This window comes from Thermobia domestica, chromosome 2 (assembly GCF_964235325.1).
Source record: "Thermobia domestica chromosome 2, izTheDome1.hap1.1, whole genome shotgun sequence".
Classification (NCBI taxonomy): Eukaryota; Metazoa; Arthropoda; class Insecta; order Zygentoma; family Lepismatidae; genus Thermobia; species Thermobia domestica.
The window spans coordinates 286,188,760-286,216,092 of NC_137455.1; the positions used below are offsets into that span (position 1 = coordinate 286,188,760).

General features: G+C 35.3%; 1 protein-coding gene across 1 annotated transcript in view; it reads left to right on the forward strand.

Moving 5' to 3' along the window:
* Positions 1-27,333, forward strand: part of LOC145678539 (uncharacterized) — a gene marked incomplete in the record, with an annotated part of 195,303 nt that overhangs the window by 132,303 nt on the left and 35,667 nt on the right. Inside the window, 1 exon segment of the mRNA XM_081748801.1 lies at positions 16,872-16,994. Coding sequence (XP_081604927.1) covers positions 16,872-16,994 — 123 coding nt within the window.

Sequence of the window (27,333 nt, forward strand, 5' to 3'; positions counted from 1 at the left end):
TCCCCGGAGGGAATCTAACCACGGACCCTAAGTCACGAAACGAATGCTCAAGCCACTATCCTAAGACTGATCTTAGAGTAAGAGTGAAGAAACACTCGTGTAAGTAGCAAATTACAATATTTACGATTCCAATATTTTATTAACGATGAAACACTGATTTCGGTCATGATAAAATATATAGTCCAGAGAACTCAAGTTTAAATTTAAAAAAAGACCGAAAGTATTACCGTACCTTATCTCCATTATATTCGGTTATTTTCTTTATACAATTATATCCAATAACCTTGAACGACAAGGACACGAACACGAATACATCGAGTACATTTAATATTTCAAAGGCTCTCCCACCGGAAATCGAAACTAAGACCCCACCTATTAAACTATCTGATGGGTGGGGTACCTGATTCGTTCCCAAGGCAAGTAAGATTGAGACGGACAACATCGTGCTCGTGGGTTTTCTCGGGACACTTCCACTTCCTCATTCAACCAATTAGTACATCATAATTTACTTGCTTTAATCAGTCTTCCTCAACCTAACAGGCATAATTGTGGGACATTAAACGTAAATATTACATTTTCAAGCTGTTAATCAAGCCAATCCGAATCGAAAAACAGTTGTATTTTCTATTGCTCATTAACATTTTTTGACAAAAAATATGTAGAAAAACATGGGGAATCGTAATTCCATTCAAAAGTGAAACAGCAGACTCATAATATCTTCACCTAAAACTAAACCATTACATATCGTTTAGAACTTTTCCAAAATATATATGGATATTCTGAAAAGTGGCAATATAATGTCTGTTTTTAAACAAAACTGAACCAAATTACGGTTCGTTTCTGAAATAAAACGACACTTTCTCTTCCAAGTTTAAACCGAATGCAAACCAGTTAACTGATGGATGGCATGGGTCAATGAAAACTTGACCCGCGACACACTGACGGAGCACCCGCCGTGACCCACACCCACCGTCACCCACTCTGACCCACCACCGAGCGTTACCCTCTCTGACTCAGTTCTACCCACCATCCACAATGAACCACTGACCCACCAAGACATATCGTCATCAAATCTGACACATGATCCATGACCTCATCTCTACCGACTAAAGAGTTTACACTTGTAATAGAACCAGGTTCTGAAATTCTGACTAATCGAAGTTTGAATTTCAGTGGTCATTCGCTCAAGCGCCCCTATGTTACAATAACGATAAATCTGACCTTTACGATATAAAATACTAAAGTGTTCGTCATGGCTAAAATTACGATGAATTTCAATTAAATTATCATGGTCTAATTATCTTCTTGTTGAATTATGGGTACTTTTCAGTGGAGAAAAGGATGAAATTTTTAAAGTCCTATTTCAAGGTAAGTAGACCAACGCACAGAAGCTTACGTTACAAATTTTGTGTCTATTTTTTCATAACTTTATGGGTTGATTGCCATGTGCTGTAAGCTCTCCATATAATAAACAAGATCCAGTAACTATTATAGTAGAAAACGCATTGTAATCAGTCGCGGATCCATGGTTATGATCGCCCCCAGAAAAGGAAACTTTCTTATTATATATATAAATAAAACCCAGAGTTCGAAGCTTTAAAAGTAGTTCTAAGTAGCAGTAGTATTACAACACACCGCATCCCAGAAGTTGGTCCTGGGTCCGCTCCTGATGGCAAGCATATATGGATATTTAAAGCGAAGCATTGTATTGTTTGTTTCTCAACTAATATTTATCGTTTTCGATTATTTTTACAAACTAACCCACTATCAATTTACCATATATAGTAAGTGCTGCCCCTCCCCATAAAGAAGTTTCAAAAATGCTAGGAGATGTTCATTTTCAACAAAGAGTTAATATACTGAATTTCAACTCCGTAAGTTGAACGGCTTGGAAAATACTCAATATGTTTCACAAAAATTCAGATCCCTACTATCGCTTAGGATACATTTATTATGAAAGCAATATGATAACATCCAAATTTGAATTAAGACCTAACTATATACCAAAATTCATTTCATTTGACTGCAATTTGGCCGTAATGATTAGGAACACATAGTTACATTCATTTTGCTATATAATAATTTATATATTACAGTGATTCAAAAATGTATATTTTCCTGTAGTTAGCTCCTCTAAGAACTCACAGACAATGTGTATCGTAAGCCAAGTAATAGTATAAGTCCTATTGCTATTATTAGAATTACAAATATCAATATCCAATAATGCCTCAAGTTCATTTTTCACTTAGGTATACTTATCTCAAGTAAGTTAAACAGAAACAAATGAAAAAGGGAAATGGAGGCCTTGAAAGTAAAACGCAGACAAATTCACCAGTCTTCAGAAGCATATTTTTAAATCACGCTCGACCGACCGCTCGGCGGAATCATTTTGTTCCACCTTGACTGCCCAGATTTAAATTTAACCTCAACTGTTTCTTCAATTCCAACAAAGTGACAGTTTTTTTCTAATAAAACTATCATACACAATACATACACCAAAAGGTTTGGACGAGGCCCGCAACCAGCCACATAGGTTTCGCGGGACCATGAATATGTTAGGAAGGACAAGTGATTAAAAATTCTCTTACATATATCTAAATTGTGTTTCTGTGTTGCGGTCTAGAGGTGAAATGAAAAGTATAGAAGGGACTAAGTCCCCAAGCCCCCTTCTGGTTGCGGGCCTGGTTTGGACAATTGAAAACTGCACCCAAGCAGAAACGTGTTTTTAGTTTTTATGGCTAGGGTCGAATATTAAAAGAAATATGCTGTTCAGAAGATGCTGTCTACAGTGCAATGAGCAGAGGGTCGGTTGGTGGTGTGTCGCAGGGGGTCATGGAGAGTGGTGGGTCGTAATGGGTCACGGTGGGTTGCAGGTCACAGTAGGTCAGGGTGGGTGATGGGTCGCAGTTGGTCACTTGCTGTTGAACAACGGCCAACTAACACTCAGAAAACTCGAGCCACTTGACCCACTGTCCCACCCACTCACTGACCCACTCCAGCACTGACTGGCACATTTCAGAATATCCGTACATATTTTAAAAAAAAGTTCCAAACGATATGTAATTGTTTCGTTTTATCTTAAGGTAATATGAGTTTACTGTTTCATTTTCGTGTGGAATTACGATTCCCCATGTTTTTTTCCGAAAGCACGTTAATGAGCAATAGAAAATACAACAGTTTTTCGATTCGTTTTGGTTTGGATTAACAGTTTGAAAATGTAATCTTTATGTTTAATGTCTCACGATTATGCCTGTCAGGTTGAGGAAGACTATGATTAAAGCAAATGAATTATGATGGACGAATTGGTTGAATGAGGAAGTGGGAGTGTCCCGAGAAAACCTACGAGCACGATGTTGTCCGTCTCAGCATACTTGCCTGGGAAACGAATCAGGTACCCTACACATCAGATAGTTTAGTAGGTGAGGGTCTCACTTTCGATTCCCGGTGAGAGAGCCTTTGGAATATTAAAAATGTACTCGATGTATCTGTGTTCGTGTCCCTGTCGTTCAAGGTTACTGGAAATAACTGTAAAACGAGAATAACCAAAAATAATAAAGATAAGTTACGGAAATAATTTAAGTTTTTTTTTAAAATTGAACTTGAATTCTCTGGACTATAGTATTTTATCATGACCGAAATCAGTGTTTCATCGTTAATAAAATATTGGATTTGTAAACGTTTGCAATTTGCTTCTTGAGACTTACTCAAAAGAGCAGTCTTAGGATAGTGGCTTGAGTAATCATTTTCGTGATTTAGGGCCCGTGCTTCGATTCCCTCGGAGGAAATTGAGGAAAGTTTTATAGTTTACAATGTTGATACTTCTGATGTATAATAACATGAAAAATAGTCAAGTTGAGACGACTTCCTTCACAAGGAATTATTGTGGAATTGTTTCTAAGTTCTTCTACTCTTACTAGAAACAATAATAATAATATTTTCGTTCGCCATTTTCAACATGTTCCATATATTCGTTCAACCAAAATTGGTAAATAGGAAATATTTCTTATTATACTTGTATGTACATTTTGTTAAAATATCAATATAACGCATATATAATCCAATGTCTTTTACCCAAAGAAAGGGCGTTACTATGTATCGTGATGAAGACAAATCGTACTTAGTTTCTCTTAAGGCATCCGAAGGTTCTATTTTTATATTGTCCACAGCATGACATGTTCTTTTCCCCCTTCTTTTCCTTCCAAAGTACCTCTTATAAGGCAATTCATCCTTACAAAGGGTCCAAAAAATGTCTTTTCATTTCTCTTGACTTCAATATGCTTATTTGCATTCGAATAGGACGTAGTATTGAGGTCTCAAATATTCAGTAATAATAATAATAATACAAATACTACTACTACTACTACTACTACTACTACTACTAATAATAATAATAATAATAATAATAATAATAATAATAATAATAATAATAATAATAGAGAAGACAATTTCAGTATGAGGCCAGATTGTATTAAAATCTGTAAAATCACCCCTAGCCTTAATCAAAAGTTACAAAATAGTCGGGATTGGAGAGAATTGTCAGGACCATAAGGACATACCGTCTATATACCTCCCTACAACTAGCAAAATGTTAAACGGAAAGTTTCCAGGGTAATTTTATGTAGAAAGTAGGGCTACCGAACTCACAAGGGCCATAGGAGATTGAGTTTTAAGTAATTGTTATGCCTTCTAAACTACAAGAGACGTCGTTGATGAGGATGAAAGAAATATTCTAATAAAGAATGTGGGAGGAAGTTGAACCCGGAGGAAACCTACACACACACGATTTTTGTTCAGCACATTGCCCACTAAGCGGGAGCATGCTTGAATAGGGTGAACCATTAAATTAACAACACTTCAGTAATAATATTAATATTAATATTAATAATAATAATAATAATAATAATAGTATTGTTGGTCTAAAATTTGGGAAAACTTACTTAAACATAGAGATTTCGGGGAAGGAGTTCCGTAACTTCAAGACACACCTCTGCAACTACCCAAATTTACACGAAAGCATTCCACTAAAGTTTCATGTACAAAGTATTCTATTGTACGTTTTAAGGAAAATAACTGTAATAAAAATAACTGAATATAAGGCATATAATAAACTAACTTGTAGAATATGCAGTTTTACTTATGAAAGCTGTGCTACAAAAATATACACACACACCATAATTCAGTGAGCTCTGAAATACAAAGTAACAAAATAACGTATAAGATTCAGTCTACAGAGCAACGGTTACTTAAGCAGTGGCATACACTATTTCGAGAATCGAGATAAGACGAGAAATGTTTACCATACTTTTCGCCTCGTCTCGATTCTCATCTCCAAAGAGAGACGATAATTTGAGTTAGCCTTTCTCGTCTCGAATGTAAAATGTTAATTGTGATCCCGACTTTGTTTGGTTGGTTTATAATCGAGATGAGGTTTATAATCGAATAATCGTTTCTGCTTGTAATAGTATGACCTGAGCGATAATAAGTTTCTAATTTTTAATCTTTGAGATAGTTATTATTATTATTATTATTATTATTATTATTATTATTATTATTATTATTATTATTATTATTATTATTATTATTAGTTGTAAAAGTTTGATAGCTCAATTATTGAGACATCCAATTGTTCAATTATCTGAACATAATAAAATGTTTGTCATCTCCGATCAATCGCCATAAAAATTCCTACAGTAAAAAGATTCCCGACGTGGATTCGACCCAAGAATCTCCAGATTACTAGTTAAGCGCCTTGACCACTAAACCACGATAACTACGCTGCAAAATATTCGTCTTTAGTCTGCTTACGGTCGGTTTCTTTGTCTCCGCTTGAAAAGTGGTATGTTATTTTTCTTCATTTCAAAAAGTCTTTCCTATTTGTTTTATGATGATATAATTTAATAATCTTCGGCAAATTTTATATTAATAACATGAGTTGTTCTTAAACCTTTGGTTCACAAGTTTGTTTCTTCTCCACACAAAACTACACATATGACAGATTTAAGTCTGGCATAACACTGTCGCAAGAACCCAAAACATTTGTCATTTAGAAGTGTAAGTACAGTAAATAACACAACACAGATACTCACTGGTTTCAGAAATTTCGTGCAGGTTGTAAAATGTCGAAGAGCACCCAATAACCTGCCGCCAAAGTTTAACAAATTTTGAGGTCATACTGTACGGCATTGAGGAAAGTCTATTCATCAATTGCGGGTTCTGTCTATGCAGCCAAGGTAAGTATCAGGAGTTACTGCATTCTACCACATGAGATAACCCCAGCTCACTTCCGGAACAGAGTAGATGTTTTCTTACAACTCCTATAATATCCGATATGAGTAGGAAAAAACTGTGGTTTCTCGCTCGCCCCCATTTTCAAAGCATTTTATACACAAAATAACAAAAACACATTTCACGAAAATTTAGTGCCAGATTTTGTACTATTTTTTATGACGCACTCCTTATTTTAGGTGAATCGCATACATGTTATTTAATGTTTAATTCCTTCTTTACATCTATCTTATAATAGCATCACAGTAATGTATTTATACCATCTTCGAATATATACTGTTTTTATCTACATAGTTTTGATTTATTTCTTCATTTATATCATATATATGTCTTTATGGTTTCTAATTAAATGCATTTAATAGTAATATTCCTTCTGATTAAGCAAACAGTATTTATATTCATTAAATTTTAAATCTTTATTTATAACATTCTTCTAAATTTATTATAAGTCTAAAATATTCTTTGTCAAATTAGCCTTTACAGTCCGAATAATTCAACTCAACCAGTGATACATTGCTGATCTTAAATCAATTGCTTCTTCTAATATTGTTCCTTCTCATTCAACTTTCATTTTTAATTGAATCTTATCATTATTGTTTATATATTGTATCGCTCATTTGCTGTAACAGTGGCCAAAGGTTTCGATATGTTATAAGTTCGAGAGTAATTGATATAAAGAAGCTGTACTAACAAACTTTGATAGATCTATATTATATTTATTGAATTAAAGATATTTAATCTTTATCGTTGAGGTATTCGTATCTCTAAAAGCCGATAAAACAATATGCATTCGGACTTATGTCAATCTTGTAGTAAAATGTCACTTTAAAGACGAACCATGTACTAATACGGCGTTCTTGTTTTAAAAACAAATAGTTTATTATTTGGACTTATTCCGAATTGTATCAGTTTTTAATTATACCCCAATGCGAACGTATTAAAAGATTACCATTTCAGATTTTTTAAATAATTATTTCTACAGAAAGTACTGAGAAATTTTACATGTCTTATTAAAATTAACGACGGCAGAAACAAGTTTAAACAATAGTTATGGAGGAATTCTCGAGAATGCTTTTCTGATTTTGCAGTACAAATATAAATTTCCATAATTTCAAATATCCGTAGTGCTAAAAAAAAGATCTGAAATTATTCTGCTTTCTTCGCATTCACTGCCACTCTCAGTATCATCACGGGTGCATATGTTATAACGTCATTATAGTCGTCACAGTCTTCAGAGGTAGACTCGCTAGAGGACGAATTGGAACTATAAGAAGAAGAACTGGAATTTTCAGGGGAAGAACGGGAAATATTAGACGTTGAATTTGAACTTGATATACCATTTCTATTCCCAATATGGCTATCACTGGTTTTAAACGAACGTCTACTTTAGATACCATATTTCCTGTAAATAATAGGAAAAACACACAACTTGTAATCGCAAAATTTAAGTAGAAAGAAAGTAAGTGAAGTGAATCGAAAATCACCAGATCAGATGCCATGTGGATTTTATTTTTGGAATTATGTGTATTTGCCTCCGCTACTAGCTGAAGTACCCGACTTAAGAAACATGATTGAAACAGTTATTCCAGACACACCGATCAAGGTTTGGAATAAACTCGGCTATCGACGCAATGTGTGCCGTGTGACAAATGGTGCTCACATGAACACTTCTGGCAAAATCTGTTTGAGTTGATCCTTCATTACATGTATTATTTATACTTGTACGTTGATTGTAATAAATACTACAAAGTCTTAAGACCCGGACATTCATCTTGAACCACCATTAGAAAATGAATCTTTAATTACTAGAACATATTTTTATTTTCAAAGTTGTATCTTATAACAAAGGTAAATAAGATTCAACATTAGCGATATGTGTCCTAACAGCACAAGATGTGCTAGGCATGTGAAATTTAGGTGTCCCAGCTACTTTTTAGATACCCGACACTTGGAACATATGATATTCATGTCATAGGTATATACCTCAGCTGCGTACAAATTTAGCTACTTCTTACACATACTTGATATTTGCAACTATGTACCGCAAATTTAGCAGTTATATACCTGGCTCAGTATGGAACTCTAACAGTCATTTGTTTTTATGTCGTCACTTGGGACATATATGTCATGTTCTAGGTGCGTTCTTTAGGTACATACTGTTTCAGATACCCTAAAAGCACAAGATGTGCTAGGCATGTGCCATTTAGGTGTTCATCTCCCAAATTTGATGTATTTGTTGCTTCTTTTTCTAAGTGATTGTGCACTAGAACCAACAAAAGCATCAACTTTATCCGATGGGAACTGTCGCCGATCATTTGAAAGTGAATATGGAAGAACCATGAAATAAAGTAAATACACACTCGTCATTTTGTCATAAAGTTTCATGGCGAGCAGATTTTATCTGATCCCAAACGGTTATCGTCGAATATACGCGGTTAAAGGAGCACTCTGACTAGTCAAATTCAAAAGACCTCAAAAATTTATCGCTCTACAAGCGACGTTCTCTTAATTGCCTCCGTGGCCAAGTCTGAAGAGCACGCGTCTAGTAATCCAGAGATTGGTGGTTCGCGCTCACCCTTGGAAATTTTTTTTACTTGTTTAAAGTGTTTTTCAGACTCATCTTAATGTAAACACATTAGCCTTATAGGCGATTTAACATATTCTGGAGGAGTAATTTTGTGGTTCATTGAAGCTTACGGCATGGGGAACATACTAGGCACGTCCCCCAAGTACATGTTAGGCATGTGCCTAGGGGCGGACGTAGACTGTGACTATCACTTGCCATCTATGTGATTTGTCTCTCAGAGGTACATAAGGCACATACTGGACACATTTCCATGTACTTGAGGGAACATGATAGGCATATGTCTGCTATGTAATTGTGTTGTTAGGGGTGTTGTCTTTGCTGTCACTTGTATCAAAATAATTGTTAAAATATTTTACACTGTCATAATTTCTTTTCGTTTGAATATGATAGATAAAACAATCTATATATGTATAACATATTTTCATATTGTCTTTATATTTGTTTTATTACGGAAGCCACACATTAAACATTTGATAGATATAAGATTAATATTCCTTCTTAGAACAGTGTGCTAAATAATCATTTTATCTTGAAATAAAATGAAATGAAATATTTGAGGTTTACGTCCCACGGTTATGCCGGTTAGGCTAAAGGAGACGGTGATGATGAGTAATGAATGAAATGGTGGGATGAGAAAACGCACGCACGCGGTGTTTGTCCACCACAAAGTTCACTTGGCGGGGTCTGGGATCGAACCTGGGAACTCAAGCACCAGAGGTGAACGCTCTACCACTGAATCATTTTATCTTGTTCACATTCATAACTACTTAGTCTTACTTATACATGTGATGTCTTTTATAGTTTGGCTTCATTACACATTTCTCATATTTCATTCCATTATTATTTACTAGCGTAATTTTAATTTTTTTTCAATATTTTTTACAAAGAATGAGTTGTTTTTCAACTTGCAAAAGTCTATAAAAAATCTTTCTTAAAATGTTTACTTATTTTGTTTTTGTAAATTCGAAATATGTTCTTTTCGGAATATAGCTATTTCACACGTTTGATTCGTTGGGGATGCGGGCTCCTCACATTCCAAACTTGGATGTGTTACTGTTGCTTGGAGCTATGCTGTAAGCTGGGGACTCGGGCCACTCAAAGTCGCGTAGCGTGATTTGTCTTTGGATCGTGCGTTGGACGACCTTTATCAAAAATCTATTTCCGTTGCGTGTTAGAACTACAAAATATACTCGACTTTGTCTATCACGTCTACGTTGAAGAAAAAGAAGGAAGAGAATACAAGTAGAAGAAGGCAGTACAAGTATTTAAAATGCATCTTAAATATTACGTATTAAACAGAAATAATATGATGTATTAGGTTATAGCCTGAACAGTGTGATGTCATAAAACAAGCACACTTCTATCTTATAAGATTGGTAAAGCGTTCACCTCTGGTGCGCGGGGTTCCTGGTCCGATCCCAGCTCGCGTCAAATGAACTTTGTGGTGGGGAAACACGGTGTGCGTGGGTCTTCTCGGGGTTCTCCCGTTTACTCCCAATTTCTTTATTTCTCATTCACCATTCGTTCATTTCTCATCATCACTGTCTCCTTTAGCCTATCTGGAATGCAGTAAGACTCAAAGATTTCATTTCATTTCATTTTCTACCTTATAAGATAAATATAATGTATTTTTACTTAAAACCCTTTAGTTAATTCATAATAATGTCCATTGTTCCTCAAGTTCACTGAAAGTCACTTCAAGTATCTCGTCTTGCTATTGCAGCTAGATTTTCTATTTCAACAGGTGACCTCCAAACAACTATCCTTTAAAGAGAATTTGGCATTCGTCGTATAGCGTAGCACATAGTTGTCACTTGGAAAGATTCCTTCCTCCACCATATTCTAATTCAACATCAATTTTGCAGAAGTAATTAAACACAAAATTATACTACCCATATATGTTTTATTAATATAGTTTACCTATATACGCTATATGTTAATAAGAAAATAAGATTCCACAGTACAAGAAAAGAATCAGTTACTTGGTCAGTTTATAACTTAATTGATATATAGTATATCCAGTAATAATAATTTTTCTACATAAAAATGAATTACATCTAAGGTATACAAAAGTTAATATAATGTTTTCCCTAAATATGGATTTTACGGCAATTCAAACGTAAGATTGGACAGTGCAGAAAAACAAACATATTCTTTTTTAGTTTATAACTTAATTGACATATATTGTATCCAGTAAAGACTATTTTTCTACTTAATAAAAATGAATTCATCGTGTGCATCACACAGATGTATACAAAATTTGCTTGAATTAAATGCATCCTTACAAAATGATTCGTAGCTGTGTTTAAAGAATACAAATCAAACAATATATATGGAAAATTACTGGAGAACACATAGAAAACATCAAAATATATGTATATTTATTTTTTAACAGCTAACTAGTCTAACCTAATCATGTACAAAGGTGAATCATAAGGTTTGCAATATTTCTCGGTTTTGTAGGGTGTATGTCATACAACAGAAAATGTTCTCGCTGTCAAAGAGGCTAGCTAGGAGGGATATAAATATTAGTAGTTTGCAATCTAAAACTTGTACAACGATGTACTTAGTGTGTGATTTCAGAACGCCTAACATTAAAGTGGAATAAAGTAATTTCCGTGACTGTTGCGTTTCGAATTCTGGATCATTACAAGACACCTATAGTGCATAATAGGAGTTTATTACAGAATAGAAGAGAAATGGGTAAATAAATTTCAGTTTGATTTTAGGAATCTCCATGCTCACATCAAGGCCACGTACGCCAAAAGAAATGGATTACGTGGCAAAAGAATCAAATCGTGCGCCTTACACTGGAAAATTACTGATGAGCTCGGTATCATGTAGCCTATTTTATTTTATTGTGTAAACTTGGAAAAGGATCCGGAAGTGGACAACTGTATTACAAATTGGTATCAGCTGAAGCATATATGCAAGTGAATATGTGAAAAATACTTAGAAATCTGCACAATGTGTGTTTCCATAAAATAATAATGCAAGAGGAAACCCTGCATAAGATGTTTATAAAATAAATTATATCTAACACAGTATCTGTTTTTCGTATTATATAGCACCAACTAATGCGAAAGTGAAAGACAATATGGGTGCGCATTCCTGCAGTCATTTTGAGGTCAACTACAATCAGCATCGTCTAGTATTTTCCATATTATCTTACTAATGTTAGGATCTATGAATTCCACGTCCTAGCTAATTCTCTCTGTGGATCTTTATATGCTTTAGGTACTCAGCAATACCGGCTAGGTAGTTGCCACGTAACCTAGAGTTCTCGTTTCAATATATTAGGATTATTGGACGCACCTTTTGAACAACTTCTTCCTCTAATCTTTATTTAACAATGATGATTGTTTCCTCATTGCTAACTTTACCCCTGTACTCAACGTAATACAATCTTATGCATTACATCAAACACTAGAGATATTATTTTGAAAACAGATTTGAATACTAATACAAATGTGTTCGTTAATGAACTTTTCTGACAAATGATACATTTTTCGCTTTCTATTTATAAACAAAATTTACTAATTTCCTTGCAGAAATGTTATAATATTTCAAAAGTATGGTATGTTCTACTCATAGAGATGGAATTTTGTAACACTTTGTTGTTGAATCCAGAAAGTTGCATGCTCTACGTCTTGTATTAATGTGTTGGGAAACCTGTCTTTTACATGATATGTAGATTGTCCTGTGCATTGATGCACCCTATAATGAAAATGACATACGTTGTGTGAATGTTTGCACTAACACAATAAACCATAGAGTGATTTGTGAAAAACGTTACAACATCAGAAAGACTATTAAGCGTGTGTTCTTGAGTCCAACACTAACAAAATACTACACTACAGAGCAGGACGCATTCCAGTAGAAAGGGAATGAGAAGAGGGAAGCGAACCCGTAACACTTTGGTTAGAATAACGAGCGTTACCACTCGCCCACATAGGACATGTGAAACAATGAGTGGCATAGTTTAAAAGCCGTTTCAAAATTGTAAAAAAAATTGCCTTGTGACTCGTCTCTCTTAAGTTCTTTCAACTCGGCTTTAATAAGAACGTTCTGTCATATCCTAGGCACACTCTCGGAACCACAATCATACATCAAAACTACATACTATGTTTGTGATTTATGGCCATTACGTACCGAAAACAGAAGCCAGGAAAGATGGAACGATTTGGGAAGACACGTATCTGACGTTACATAACGTATCTCAGCATTTGTTTGGTGACAATGACCAACATCAAGTAAAGTTTTCGTCGGGATGGTCTGCATTAGTAGAGGTCATGCCTATGCTCGACTTAAACACATACAGCGTGGCAGGTAGACACACAAAGTATTTCCTGCATTTTGCATGATACTCAATGAAGGTTTCTTCTAATTCAGATAGAGCACGTCGAGAAGACAAAGACAGAAACATGCGAGCCTTTTCATTCACGTTTGTCCAGGGACACACTTATTCATCACAAGCTGAGCCAAAAACAATATTTTCCATCTTTTTTGTTTGTCGTGGAGTGTGTGTGTGTGTGTGTGTGTGTGTGTGTGTGTGTGTGTGTGTGTGTGTGTGTGTGAGTGAGTGTGTGTTAAGAGAGAAAAGAAACACACATTACATCTTTGTGAATAGCAGGAATAAAAGTAAATTGACAGGATTAAGGTGTCTAAGAAGCAATTCCTGCCGGTTTTACCTTCCGAGTGCTTCAAATGTCTAATCCTGGTTCTGACTTCGTATCCCATGTTATCAGATTGTGTACCTATTAACAAGGGCGGCAAATTGGTACAACGAAGCCCATCGTTATGGAAAGCATGCTCTTGTTCTTTACACCGAGCGCTCTCCAGATCGTCGAATCCAGACATACTATCTTTAACAGATTAGAACTTCGGCTTATGGAGGTATTTACCTTCACAGTCAACTCAACCGACTATGGTGTTCCGAGGAGTGTATGAATCCAGCAGTTTAAAGAGGAAGTGCTCCTATACATGGAAGATGATCCTTCGACGAGCACGCGATGCCTGACATGTGAGTTGCGTGGGAGCAAGACAACTGTTTGCCGGGGTTTGTACCATGAACATCTGTATACATACCATCTTGTGCAAGTTGAAAGTCTTGGTCCTGCCGATTCTGAGACACGTTTAAATATTTGTCAATGATTTTTTCAGCGCTATTACAAGGATCCTGCATTTCAACTCTTCACAGACGAAACGACCTTCTCTAGGAATTGTATAGATAACTATCATAATAGCCACATGTGGGTAGCAGAAAATCCTCATAGTGCTCGAGAGCGCCGATTTCAGGGAGGATTAAGTGTGCATGTATGGGCAGGCATCATAAATGGACGATTAATTGTGCCATATCTTCTTCCAGAACGTCTCACCGGTGTCAACTACTTAATCGTTTTGCAGGAAACCCTACAAAATAATGGAAGGGGAATAATGGAAGAAATTCCTCTTGGAATCCGACAGCACATGTGTTTTAACACGACGGTGCGCCTCCTCATCTCACAGGGGCTGTCCTATATAATTTAAATACTTTCTTTGGACAACAATGGATGGACCATGATGGTCCAAGAGCATGGCCACCACACTCGCCACAATTCGATTTCTTTGTTTGGGATTACAAGAAGACGTTGGTATGTAAAACCCCGGTTGAATAGTATCAAGATCTCGTAACAAGTATTGCACCTGCAGCTGAGGAAATCCTAGACAAGTCAGTCCTTTTCGATTGCGTATATGCGAACATGCGTCATCTATGTGAGACATGCATCTCTGTTCGCGACCGTTGCTTCTAGTCGCTCTTCTACCACAAATAGCTTTATACAATGGACTCCCGAATTGGGTCAGTGGGATCATCACAATGAGTCCTCATCGGTTCGAACTTCTTAAGTGGCACGTACAGACCTAGCGACCAGTATTGTGCCTTTTCGCACAGAACCTTAATCTCATCCGGAGGTACTCGCAATGATTATTGCTTTTGCAAGGAAGGTATGATGGAGTGGTACCGTTTCTTTCCCACTTGTTTTCATTTCTACTGGAATACATCCTGCTCTTTTGTACACTATTTTGTTTGGTCATATTTTCAGCATACTTTTGTAAGACTCACAAACAAACGGGTCAATAGTCCTTCAGACGTATTAACATCATATCATGTATCACTCCATGCTGTTTTGTGTTAGTGGAAACATTCAAACAAGTATATAATTTCCACTGTAGGGTGCATAAGTGCACAGGACAATCTACATATGACGTGGACGACAGATTTGAAAACACATTCTTGCAGGACGTAGAGCATACTATTTTGTAGGTTCAGCACCAAAGTGGTACAAAAACTACTCCATACTACAACATTGCATACAGTGATGAAAAGATATTTTATCTCCCCTAACGCTAGGGGATACACCCAAGGGACTGCTATGAGGAAAAAAGTTTATTAAATCTCATCTTCTCCTTGTGAATTCCCTAGGTGAAGTCAATTCATGGGGGCCGGTCGAAGCTCACGCAACATGCTAGGGGAATAACTTGAGCTATATTTAAGGTAGTAATCTGTGACGAAAACTGCATTTTCTAACATGTTGATATATAAAGCAAGTCATTTAAAATACGGAAATCGAATATTTTGTTTTCCTATTTCATGAATTTAACCCAACCAAACATTACGTAACCAAACCTAAGCTAATTCAATCCATTGTACCATTGAACGAACAAATCTGGGTAGAATATCGCAAACAAGTAGTTAAAAAAGCTGCCCCTCTCTCGTTAAACAAAGGCCCAGATTTGTGATATGCTGCAAAATGGTATATCACAAAAGCGGTTACGAGTAGCGGACCTAGGAGGTAAAAATTGGGGGCCAGTCCAAACCAAGACTATGATAGCTATATCATGAGTTTATTATAAAGTTTCCAAAAAAGTAAAAATAATAACGATGGAGCCATCATATCGCTAGGCTCCTCTTATCTTTGGGTCTTCTTATAATAGCTTTTACTTAATAATCAATCATCTGCTAAATTGTTTTCCTTTCAGTTTATAAACTACAAACTTGGCTTACGCATTTCAATTGTTTAAGGCTAAACACTTGAATGTTTTAACATTAACTTGCAAATACCAATAATTGTTTTATATGAAGTAAAATTTTTCCATACGTTATGTAAATTTCACTGAACTAGAGAAGATCATCTAATATTTTAAATCTGTTTATTAATTATGTAATATTAAAAAAATAAGTTGCTACGTTCATACGCTCAGTTTATATGTGAAAGCGGCGTTGCAGCATCTCAGTTTGGCAATCCTCCTGGTATTTGCCTAGAACGGGAAAGATGCACGTTTATTAATACCGTTTCTGGGGAATCCCAGGGTGTCCCCTAGTTAGGTAGCACTTAGGGGAGATTCATAAATACGTGTCTAAGTTTCTGGTATGGTAGGAATGCGTTTACTGGTAGTTATGCAACACCACATAACAATCCCATACACATTCATCCTGTATCTTTGATTCTCTTCCAACTATCGACATGGTACAGACCAATTGCACTTTAATATGAAATACTCTTTCCTTTTCAGCTCATTTTGAACTATATTTATTTGCAAATATAAACGGGAATCCTCTACTTTCTTTGGTGAATCCATTGCGGAATTATTCTGGACGTCCGATTTTGTTGGATACTATATGTATAACTTCCTCTGTGCAATTTCACACCGACTGTGCCAAGCTTACTCGCATTTGTATTATTGGGTATCATATTTCCGTGGCACCAAATTTCCAACGCTCCCGACTCGTAAACGACGCCGGTTTGAAGTTTTTTCATATGTTTTGTTGTTTATTTTGATGTCTACTTTCAACTCACAAACGCTGTCATATGAATTACGGGTCACACTTTAAGTATCACTGACTTAGGATAGCTACAAGGTCCAATTAGTACATATAGTCTTTAATTTAAGGTTTTGCCATTATCTTTTTATTTGCGTAATTAAGAATACCTGTTATCGTATTTTCTGCCTGAAACAGATGCACGAGGCTGTAAGCTCGGAAGATTCCAATGTGATAACGGTCGTTGCATTAGGAAACAAAAAGTTTGTAATGGCGAGAGTGATTGTGAGGATGGTAGCGACGAGGACAAGGAAAAATGTGGTAAGTAATTATATAACAAGATTAAATTGTATAAAAGTTGAATATCTCGGAAAACATTAGCGTTGCTCTATATTCTAAGGATATATGTATACTTATCTTGTGACCATAATTACAGAACATGTAACTTTGAGAAAAAGTATGTTATTTTACGGAGAAATCATACAAATCCTTAAGGTTAGATGCTTTGTAGTCATCTCATATATCAACAAAAATTAAATCTTCAGCGTTGGATTTTTGCAGTTTATAGTCATTGATGCACAGTGTCCCTTTACTAACCCATGTGTTTTCATCCAGCTTTATTCGTTTACTAGTAGATGTGCTCTTTTCAATACATTTATAATAAGGATTCTATAATTATTTGTTTTATACTATCAATCTTAAGAACATCTTGATTACATTTCATTAGTCATTAAATTCTTTAATGAATTTAATTATACATTAATTCTTTGTTTTTACGCAAAACAAAGATATTTCTGTAGTATCCTATTGCACTGATTCTACTTTTGTTCGTAACTCGCATACGTCTTGTTTAATACAAACAGAATTGTTTGATCCAGGTAGGATTCATGTCCTTCCGTGGCACTGGGTAACAAATGCATAGATTGAAGTATCTTGAGAGGAATTAAGACCATTTTATTCTTATATTCCATTTCAAACATTGTTTAGGAAGTAGACTGAATAATAATTCTACAATAGGTGTAGGTAATGACGGCATACTTTATCATTGTTGTATGGTCAAATGATTCTTCTTATTAAAAAATGGCTATATTCTGTCCATGATTTAGAAGAGCGTATTCTTATGATGCTTCAACCTACTTTCTCAGTGTCTGTAAAGAAAAGATCGCATTTCAAGAGATAACGGCAACATTCAGAAATATGAGTATAATGAAGAGTCTACATCAGCAATTATAGCTATGTGTAGGCATGTAAGAGATTAGTGTCGTTCAATGTATTACACAGTGTTATAGACTGAATAGTAATTTAGCATACACGCTAATTTAAAAGATTTTATTTGTATATAGACGGTGGATTTTTCATTGCATCGCTCTAATTGTCCTTCAAAAATAATAAGTGTTCAGATGGATTTTGATAATTGATATATTTGATTTATGATTTATATAGTTTTTAAAGACGCACCATATGATTTAAGCATATATATACGGTGTCCATAAAGTCCGTTGCAATCCCGTGTATCTTCGAATCAACTACGAATATGAGAAAACGCAAAAAGACGTCCATCATTATTTTACGGAGCTTGAATTGTGAGCTATAAAAGGTCCACCCCAGACAACCCCATGTAGGGGTACGTGGGGTCAACTTGAAGCTTTCGGCGAAATATTTCTGTTGTCGAGTCCTTTACAACAATATATTACTCGACCCTCTTTTCTATTTAACATTTTCAAGTCCCTATGTTGAGCCCATCCAAAATGGAGGAGGTTCGCATTTAGTGTCCATAAAGTCCGTGGCCTCCCCGTGTATCTTCGAAACGACTAAGAATATGACAAAACGCTCAAACACGTCCATCATTATTTTAAGGGACTTGAATTTCGAGTTATAAAAGGGGCACCCCAGACACCCTCAGATAGACGTACTAGGAGTCGTGTTTTTGCATTTTATCATATTCTCAGTTGTTTCGAAGATACTCGGTGTGGCAACGGACTTTATGGACACTCTCTCTCTCTCTCTCTCTCTCTATATATATATATATATATATATATATATATATATATATATATATATATATATATATATATATATATGTATATATATATATATATATATATATATATATATATATATATATATATTGTTTAGTATGATGAAAGTCAGCTTCTGTAATAATCATCACACTAATGTTTCGATGATGTGTTACTTTAGTGAACATACCGTCCCCTTCCGGCATTAATGCAGTAAGCGACATTTTGAAAATTTTACAGGAGAGCCGAAAAGCTGAAATTTTGATTATTTTTCTTGAATAACTTTTTTGTTTTCTGGACTATTTTCGTAAGAAAAATACAGCTAATATAATTAAACAAGCTCCGTCAAATAGGACAGTGACGTATATAATAGCTTAAAAATAATAACTTATTTTGGCGCGTAATTCATTTTTGCTTACAAAATTTTTAACAAATCAATGCTTCAGACGACATTCATTCAAATGTACTAATGCATTAAGGCACACGGTGTCATAGTGAGATTGCGTTAAGCGACATTTAGGGGGAAAATAAATGGTAATAAATTGCTGATTCGTTAATTGAAGAATGTTAGTTGTATACTGATCGGTAAAATACTGAACGCTTCTTGAAATAATGCTGCTTAAAATAAATTTGGCAAGAAAACGCGTTGGATTACTTCTCCTTTATATGTAAAAATTAATCTAATCTTCTGAATAATTAAGTTAATAAAAACTGACACCATTATTTAGTTTTCTCATTTATTTTTAGCGTTTTTTTAATTTATTAAAGCTTAGAATATTGCAAATTATTACTGATTTGTTAAGATTACTGATACAATGAAAATTTTCATCATTCATTTACTAAATAAATGCAAATTGTCGAAACTTCACAAAACTGTAACTTTATCAATTTTTAACTATTGCAAGAAAAAATAAAAAATGATGACACGTGTTTCAACCTTGAATTTCTTCTTCATCTTCATCTGTCTCAGGGAGGGTATCTTGTGCTTCTCCCGTGTGTGGCAACTGCTGGTAGAACCCGTGTAGATGCTTTGGTAGAATATTCTGACTACACAATTTGACAAGATCCTGGTACTTGGCCTTACTGATAGGGATGGCTGCTGCATAAAGTCTGCTTGGCTGCTTTTGTCCTTGTGGGCGAAGTTACAGTGTAAGATACACTGCGTCTTTAGTCATTGAATACTTAACTTTGGCAAATTCACTATTTTTAGAAAAAATTACAACTCTCATTTTTAACAGCAAGAAAGGTTCCCCTGACTCATGTTTCTTAGCACTGAAGATTTGGGCTGCTAAAGTTGACCAATTTCTAAAAGAACCATGCTTCCATATAGTCATGTTGTTTTATTTCTACAGTAGTGGGAAGGCACTGCAGGAAGTCTTTGAATGAATTCAACAACAAGCTTCACATCTCCCTCGGATGTCGCATTGGGGCGAACTGAGTGGCGTCCTCGACCATCAGGTTTTGCTGAGCCTTCAGTGGATTGTGTAACAGTGTAATTCACAAACCTTTGTGAGGTATTTAATGTTGAGAGCAAGAATTGAAGACAAAATTCTCTATAGCCTTCACCTTCGTTAATAAAATACTGAGAAGGTGATGCCCGTGGGCTCTCACCATGAATCCTCCTTCTTTTCACTGGAACTTATCTGGTTGCTCTTGAGATCCAATTTCTTTGATCATTCGGTTTTAAAGACCAAAAGTGTCTAAATAAGGATTGGCGCCTCCCTTCCGTAATAACAGAACATTTATTTCGGCAAGACTTGCATTTGTTTGGTTGTACAATAGTTGTTTCTTCTCCATTCTTTCTTGTCTGTTTCTATTGTAAGCTTGGCCACTTCGCTTTAATATTTTTTATCTGTTTTTGAATAATTTTCTTTTTAATTCTCAATCCCATTTCCCCTACGACGTTCTTTTCTGGTGTAAAAGTAATCTTTCTACTTACAATCTTCCTCCGTTTCCTAGCACCGCTTTCATCATTGCAACCATCACCTGAATTCGACTATCCAGCTGAATTTCCTAAAACCCTTTTTCTCTTAACATATAATATACCTAGGTATATTCTTCTGATGAGGTTGGTGTTTTGTTCAACCAATCTATGGTGTTTTCGGAAGGACAAGTCTGGTTAAATGTGATATCATCGTCAGAGAAATAGTCTAAATAGCTCAGTCCCAAAATTGTTCTTTTTCTCAAGTTCCGTTTCTCAGCGAAATAATGTTCATCTCTTTCTCGATTATTTTCTAAAGTTCCCTCTTCATTCGGGTTTAGGGTCTCTTCCTCTACTGCTGTCTCCTGATGTTTGTTTGGGTTTTTCTTTCCTTCGTCAGTGTTCTCCTCATCCTGGTTTAGTGTATCTTCTACTGCTACTGTCTCCTGAAGCTTGTTTGGGTTTTTCTTCCCTTCTTCATTCTTTTCCTCATTGTGGTTTAAAGACTCCTCCACTACTACTGTTTTCTGATACTTGTTTGGGTTTTTCTTCCCTTCTTCAGCCTTGTTCTCATCCGGGTTTAGAATATCTTCTACTGTTACTCTCTTCTGATACTTGTTTGGGTTTTTCTTATCTTCTTCAGCCTTCTTCTCATCCGGGTATAGGGTATCTTCCACTGCTACTCTCTTGTGAAGCTGGTTTGGTTTCTTCTTCTCTTCTCAGCCTTCTTCTCGTCCGACTTTAGGATATCTTCCACTGCTCCTCTCTTCTGATGCTTGTTTGGGTTTTCCTTCCTTTCTTCAGCCCCAATTTTCATGATCTCACTCCTCAAACAATTAACTATTTTGGAATATGGCCCGTTTGGTACCCTCGGCTTCATGACTTGCTTTTCAACTTCTTGTTTGGTTAGATTTAAAATATTCCTCTCACGGGAAAACTAAAAGCCGAAAATAGCAAAAAAGAAAAAAAAAGAAAGAAAAGAAAAGAAATGAACCGACCTAAAATGTGATAAAAGTAATATTTTTTGTAAGTGGAGTGCAAAGTAATAGATTTAAAAGCTTTGACTAATAGTACCTTTTGTCTACTAAATAAATCTGACTTTTGAAATTGGCAGAAATCTTACATCCATTGACTAAATTAGGTAGTTTTGATTTCCATTGACTTGAAAGTTCAGCTATAAGTAGTAGGCACGTGATAGTGTAAGTCGAATCTTTAGGAAAATATTACTCTGCTATTTTTATCACGCTCTTTGAAATCGGTTTAATTTTTATATAATTAACATTGGCAATTTGTTACCTGGCCGGACGGATAAGGGCAACTTGCCTGCCTGCCAAACAGCGTTGGGTAGGTCGAACGTGAGCACGAACCTTGATCTAGCCAGTCATCCAAACTGAAGATCTCCGTGATATTTTTCAGTCTTAACAGGCAAATGCCGGGACGGTACTTCTGTAAGGCCAGAGCCGCTGGCTTTCCACATCCTTGCCCTCTATTCTTCTCCGGCCATGTACCTGAGGTTCCTAAAGGCCACAACTAATTGACATTGCTAATTAGTTACTAAAAGAAACTTTCTTAACAGCTGGATTTTATATGCACAGAACGATCATTACAATAGGAATAACCGCCATCAAATATCGAGAACACGTAACTTTCACGTCATGAACAGGTAACATAGAAGACGCGCACGGCTACCGAACATAATAGAATGCAGCTGATGCCCGTTACGGGCAAACAAAATTATGTGAGTAAAGTTTGACTAGGGCAAACTGGTGGGGCACAAATGACTGCTACCAGTGCACCTGAAACAGTCGTACTTGTGGGATGTTCTTGCTACAGTGTAAAGATTTTACCAACAGAGCTCATGACGGTCAATCATCCGCCAAGCGATCACACTTAGATCAGGTACGTGCGGTGGGCAGAAAATGAACAACGAATAGCACTATGGTATCTCACCACAAGCGTATGTCAATGGAGAAATTGACGCACCAGTACAATGTGGGCCAATAAATTCTACAACAAATTTCAACCATGACCATGTGCCATACCTTACATCGGTTAGGGTAACATAGCCATAGACCAACACTATGACAATAACACAGAAATAACATACGGCTGACATGAACAAAATCAAAGGGATCATTGGATTATGGATCAATGAAAGAAGGTTATTTGCAGTGGTAAGTCACGCTTTTCACTGAATCATGTCGATGATATTGTTGAAAACAGCATGAGTATACGTCTGCGGGTTGCAGCATGGTAATTCAATAGGACGGTGGCGGTGCTGTTTATTGTCTGTGTCTGGGAAGTGACGCACAATTATTTCTTACTCCATTAATCTTTTCATGGCCCATACGTCCGAGTCCAAGAGAGCAGCGTCATATTCTAGCAGGAGAACGGAAGGTGTCATCGGGCTGCGATTTTTACATAATGGTTGGAGGAACATGAAAATGAGTTTTCAATACTACTCTGATATCCAAAATTGCCAGACTTAACCCTATTAAGCATGTATGGAACATGCTATGATGTTCTGTGCAATGTGCTGCACATCGTCCAAATTTGCACCACTTACAGTAACTGCTGCATCATAGATGGCTTGGGCTGAAACTGCAGAATACAAGGAGTATACCTTGAGGAATCTATTCATAAGCGTTTGTATGCTTTGATTACCCAGAATTAACCTGCCATTAGATAAGTGTCCCTAATGTAGTGATCGTTTAGTCTTAGTGTATAAAATAACCATTCCTAATAACTTATCAACAACGGGAATATTTTATATAACATGTTTACTGAATTTTAACGACTCTTTCACCATTCCGTAAGCTGAACAGTGTTATCTAATGCAAAAAGCTGCGCTGAAATAAGAATTTTCGAAGATAGTAGTGGACAAACATAAAATACAAGCACACATAAAGGCACCCTAAAAAAATGAATTATTGAAGTCCTACGTTATTTTCAGTGTGTGAAACCGGGATATTGTTCTGCACATTTCTATTTAAGTGATAGGATATTTAGAACACACTTCTTGTGATTGTTCACATTTTACCTTGACTTTTATCCAGCTGTACACAGGAAGTTTATTTAACACTGAGAAACATGTTCACGAAACTTTGATGATCGTTCATTAAGCAGAAAAATGTCCGGCATTTCAACGATATTTTAAACGTTTTAAAGGCAAAGTTTAAACTTCTAAGACCCATTGATATTCTTTAAAAAAAAAACTTCAGTCCATTACGGTGAATATCAACCCATGTATGTTGATAGTAGTTCCCAGAGATCATAGGCGTATCGATCCTAGCAGGAAAGTCTAGGATGGATACAGTCATGTGGGGTTATGGAATGCTCCATCAAAGGGTTCCTTCTATAATTGACATACTAAAGTTAACTGTAAAACAATGAATAAGTAATTTCTAATAGTTCTTAATATAAACTTACTCAATAGAAAAACAAAATCTTAGTTTAAATGTATATTTCTGACTTCAATGAAAATATTTGTGGAAGTGGATGCAAATGGTAGAAATTAATGTCAAACAATCATAATTATTTTCATGAATTTTGATTTTTCTAGGGATTTTCTAGACTTTGGTTTAAGTAAGGATTATGCCCCCTAGGCCCGCTATTAACACCTAAGTATTCTTTTCTGCCCGACAACAATTATCATCGTTAGGCTTATATTCACACAATGCCGTTGCATGTACTGTCTGCGAATCGTTTGTTGTTTAGGATTTTAATTCAACTCGCAGAAGCGTTGTTGTGCTAAGGTTAAGTAAACATAAATTTGCTTTCCCCCACCTATTGTTGAAAAGGACACATATGTACAATAATTTTACCATTCTCCCTGAAACCATTAAAATAACACCGACTATTTAATACACACCAGGCCCACTATGGAATTTCTGTTCCTATTTTGTTGATAAGTTTCGAAATTATCATATTTATTATAAATGAAAACGAAATTATTGATTTTAGCCTACTATTTAGTGAAATGATGTTAAAAAATTGATATCTGAAACCATATAGTAAAGGGAACGGAAACAATCATTGTGAAAACTTGCTAAAAGTTGCTTCAAACCTTAACATTGTTTTCCTCTTGCATGGTCAATACAATTGTTACTTTCAGTCTACTGGAAAAAATGTATTAAACGCCAAGCGTAGAACCTCTTAGCTCCTTCCCCCTTACTTGCTCGCAACACACTATTTTTTCCCAATAGATGTTCTGAAGTCGTGTAAATTGGACGCTTGTGCAGCTTCGGAAGTTGTCGCCGAAGAACTTCTGCACCGTAATATGAAACCTTAAAATGAATTATACGACGTTACACACTGTTATTGCAAGTAAAATAGCAGTAAGTAGCTATAACAATATTACCGTTTACTTCAGAAGTGAGGCTGAGAGCCTTTTATGTATATTTTTAAGATAGCAAAATTGCTGTAAGGAAAAGTATTCCTGTAAGGTAAATAGAACTGCAACAAATACTGGAAATCATTGATATCATTACATCAAAATTGTTTCAAGCGACTCAGAATCAACTTCAATCTGTCGCTTACTACACTTTTGCCATGAAATATTGTAATAATCATGTTCATACCACATTTATTTGTTCCTAGCACGAAAATAATTTGGTGTTTGAAACAATCTAGAATACAAGTCAGTTTCTTCGTTTCATCGGAAACATTTATGCAGTAAATACAAACGACTGAGTGTTACTTACGACATTTTTGCCTCCAGCGAGTCTAATTACACCCGTGTAAGCGACATAGCTATCTCGGCAACGGTTAAAGATAGAAACATGGTGATTAGACCATTCGATGCGCCTTAAAATTCTAAACCAAAAACTGCATAAAGCTCAATTTCGAAAAAAATGTCGCTTACTGCGTTAATGCCGGAAAGGGACGATACGATGATGTGTTCCTTTAGTCCATGACAATGACTTACTTCAGAGATACTATTATAAATAATACCATGTATGACTCTTCTTTGTGTTGAAAATCTGTCATTTGTGCCAGTCGTTCGTTGAATTGTATAGCAACAAGTATCGTTGTATATATGCTTTCCTATTGTACTTAATACATATATCATCATGATATATTAATACATCTTTTCACATTCGCAATATAGGGGATATTCAAAAAGCATCTCTACAAAATAAATTTTACTACAACCAGTAATATCATCCTGAAATCATTGAAATTGATTTTTCCACTATGAATCCATGATGGATACTAATGCGTTGTATCATGTATTGTGCATCTTCAGTCATTTTTACAACACAGTGTTATTAGCAAAGTGGTTTACTCTTATGATCAGGAATATAGATTTCATTCTTAACTGTGAGCAACAGTGCTGAGGAAACACTGTTCCACCACTCAGGGAGAATAAAGTATAGTGAATATTAATTTATATGTAATATTAAAATAATGTTCAAACGCATTTCAAATTATTTTAAATAAAAGCTTAGATACTAAATTTATTTTCACCTAAACAAAGGGGATTTTGAGAAGTGTTCATCTTATCGAGCTGATCTTATCACTCTTCCTTATTATATATGTGGATTATTAGAAAAACGCTTTGCATGTGTTTGGTTATTTTGAACGAAGTTTAAATGCATATTTTGTGTTGTAACATTAAGGAATTCCAAGATATGAGTCTTAAGTTAATAATTTCAACTCCCATTTTATTCCTTTCCAAGTTAAATTTTCAAAAGGGTCTATATCTTGAGTTTCCCATCTTCAGATTCATTGCAATTGATATGTTTACTCTTCATTTTAAAACGTAGGACGTGTTGCAGCACGTTCACATATTTGTTCTACATTAGTAAGCCATAACAGCTCTTTTATATTCAAACCCATTTCTCATCAAGGTCAAGTATAAAAAATGAACAGTGTTCGTAGATATTCTAAATAAAATGTCTAAATATCCTAAAATTTTGCGTTGAACTGTGTTTTATAAAATAATTGTCACAAAATAAAGAATGTGTAAAATATAGAAAGATATTTAAGGTAAATTTTACAAAAGTAATGAAGTTACCAAACTTATATTCTGTATTATAATTTAAAATGATGATAAAGGAAGGACATTTTGTGAGTGATATAAACTTGATATTACTTTTTTTTTATTACACCTCAAGGTTTGTTGTCAAAGTGACAATTAATATTATAACAACGATCATTGTTGAACTGTTGTGGACAAGCAACGGTATAAAGCATTTAGCTTCAATATATCGACACATAGCACCCGGAATTCGGCACAACTACATATTAAAATAATATTACAGTGTTCCAGCTGTTATGTTGATACCTTTTAAATCCACGTTGCATTGAAATTTCACGGTTTCTTTAGTATTAGCAAAATATTCCCTCTCGTAAGAAGGTATACATAGGTGTTGTTGTGAGAGATTACAGATAAATTAAATAATAAGAATAAAGAAAACCATTCGTTAAACACTATAATGGGAACAGTATTGAAATTGATTTTCCAAGACAAGGCGTTAAATCAAGTAATGAATTTAACACTGGTGTAGCTTTGAAATATATCTTTAGTTAATATAAATGTGTCTCAATACATCGAATGCTTTTAGTTTTCATTACATGTTTACAAATATGTATATGATAATGCCTTCGTCACAGACGAGGAGAGCTCGGAACGAAACCAGAGTTGCTTCTGATACTTATCAAAAGCAGAACCCATAGTTTTTTATCTTATCACTGGTCACTTCTTTTGCTCTTTACT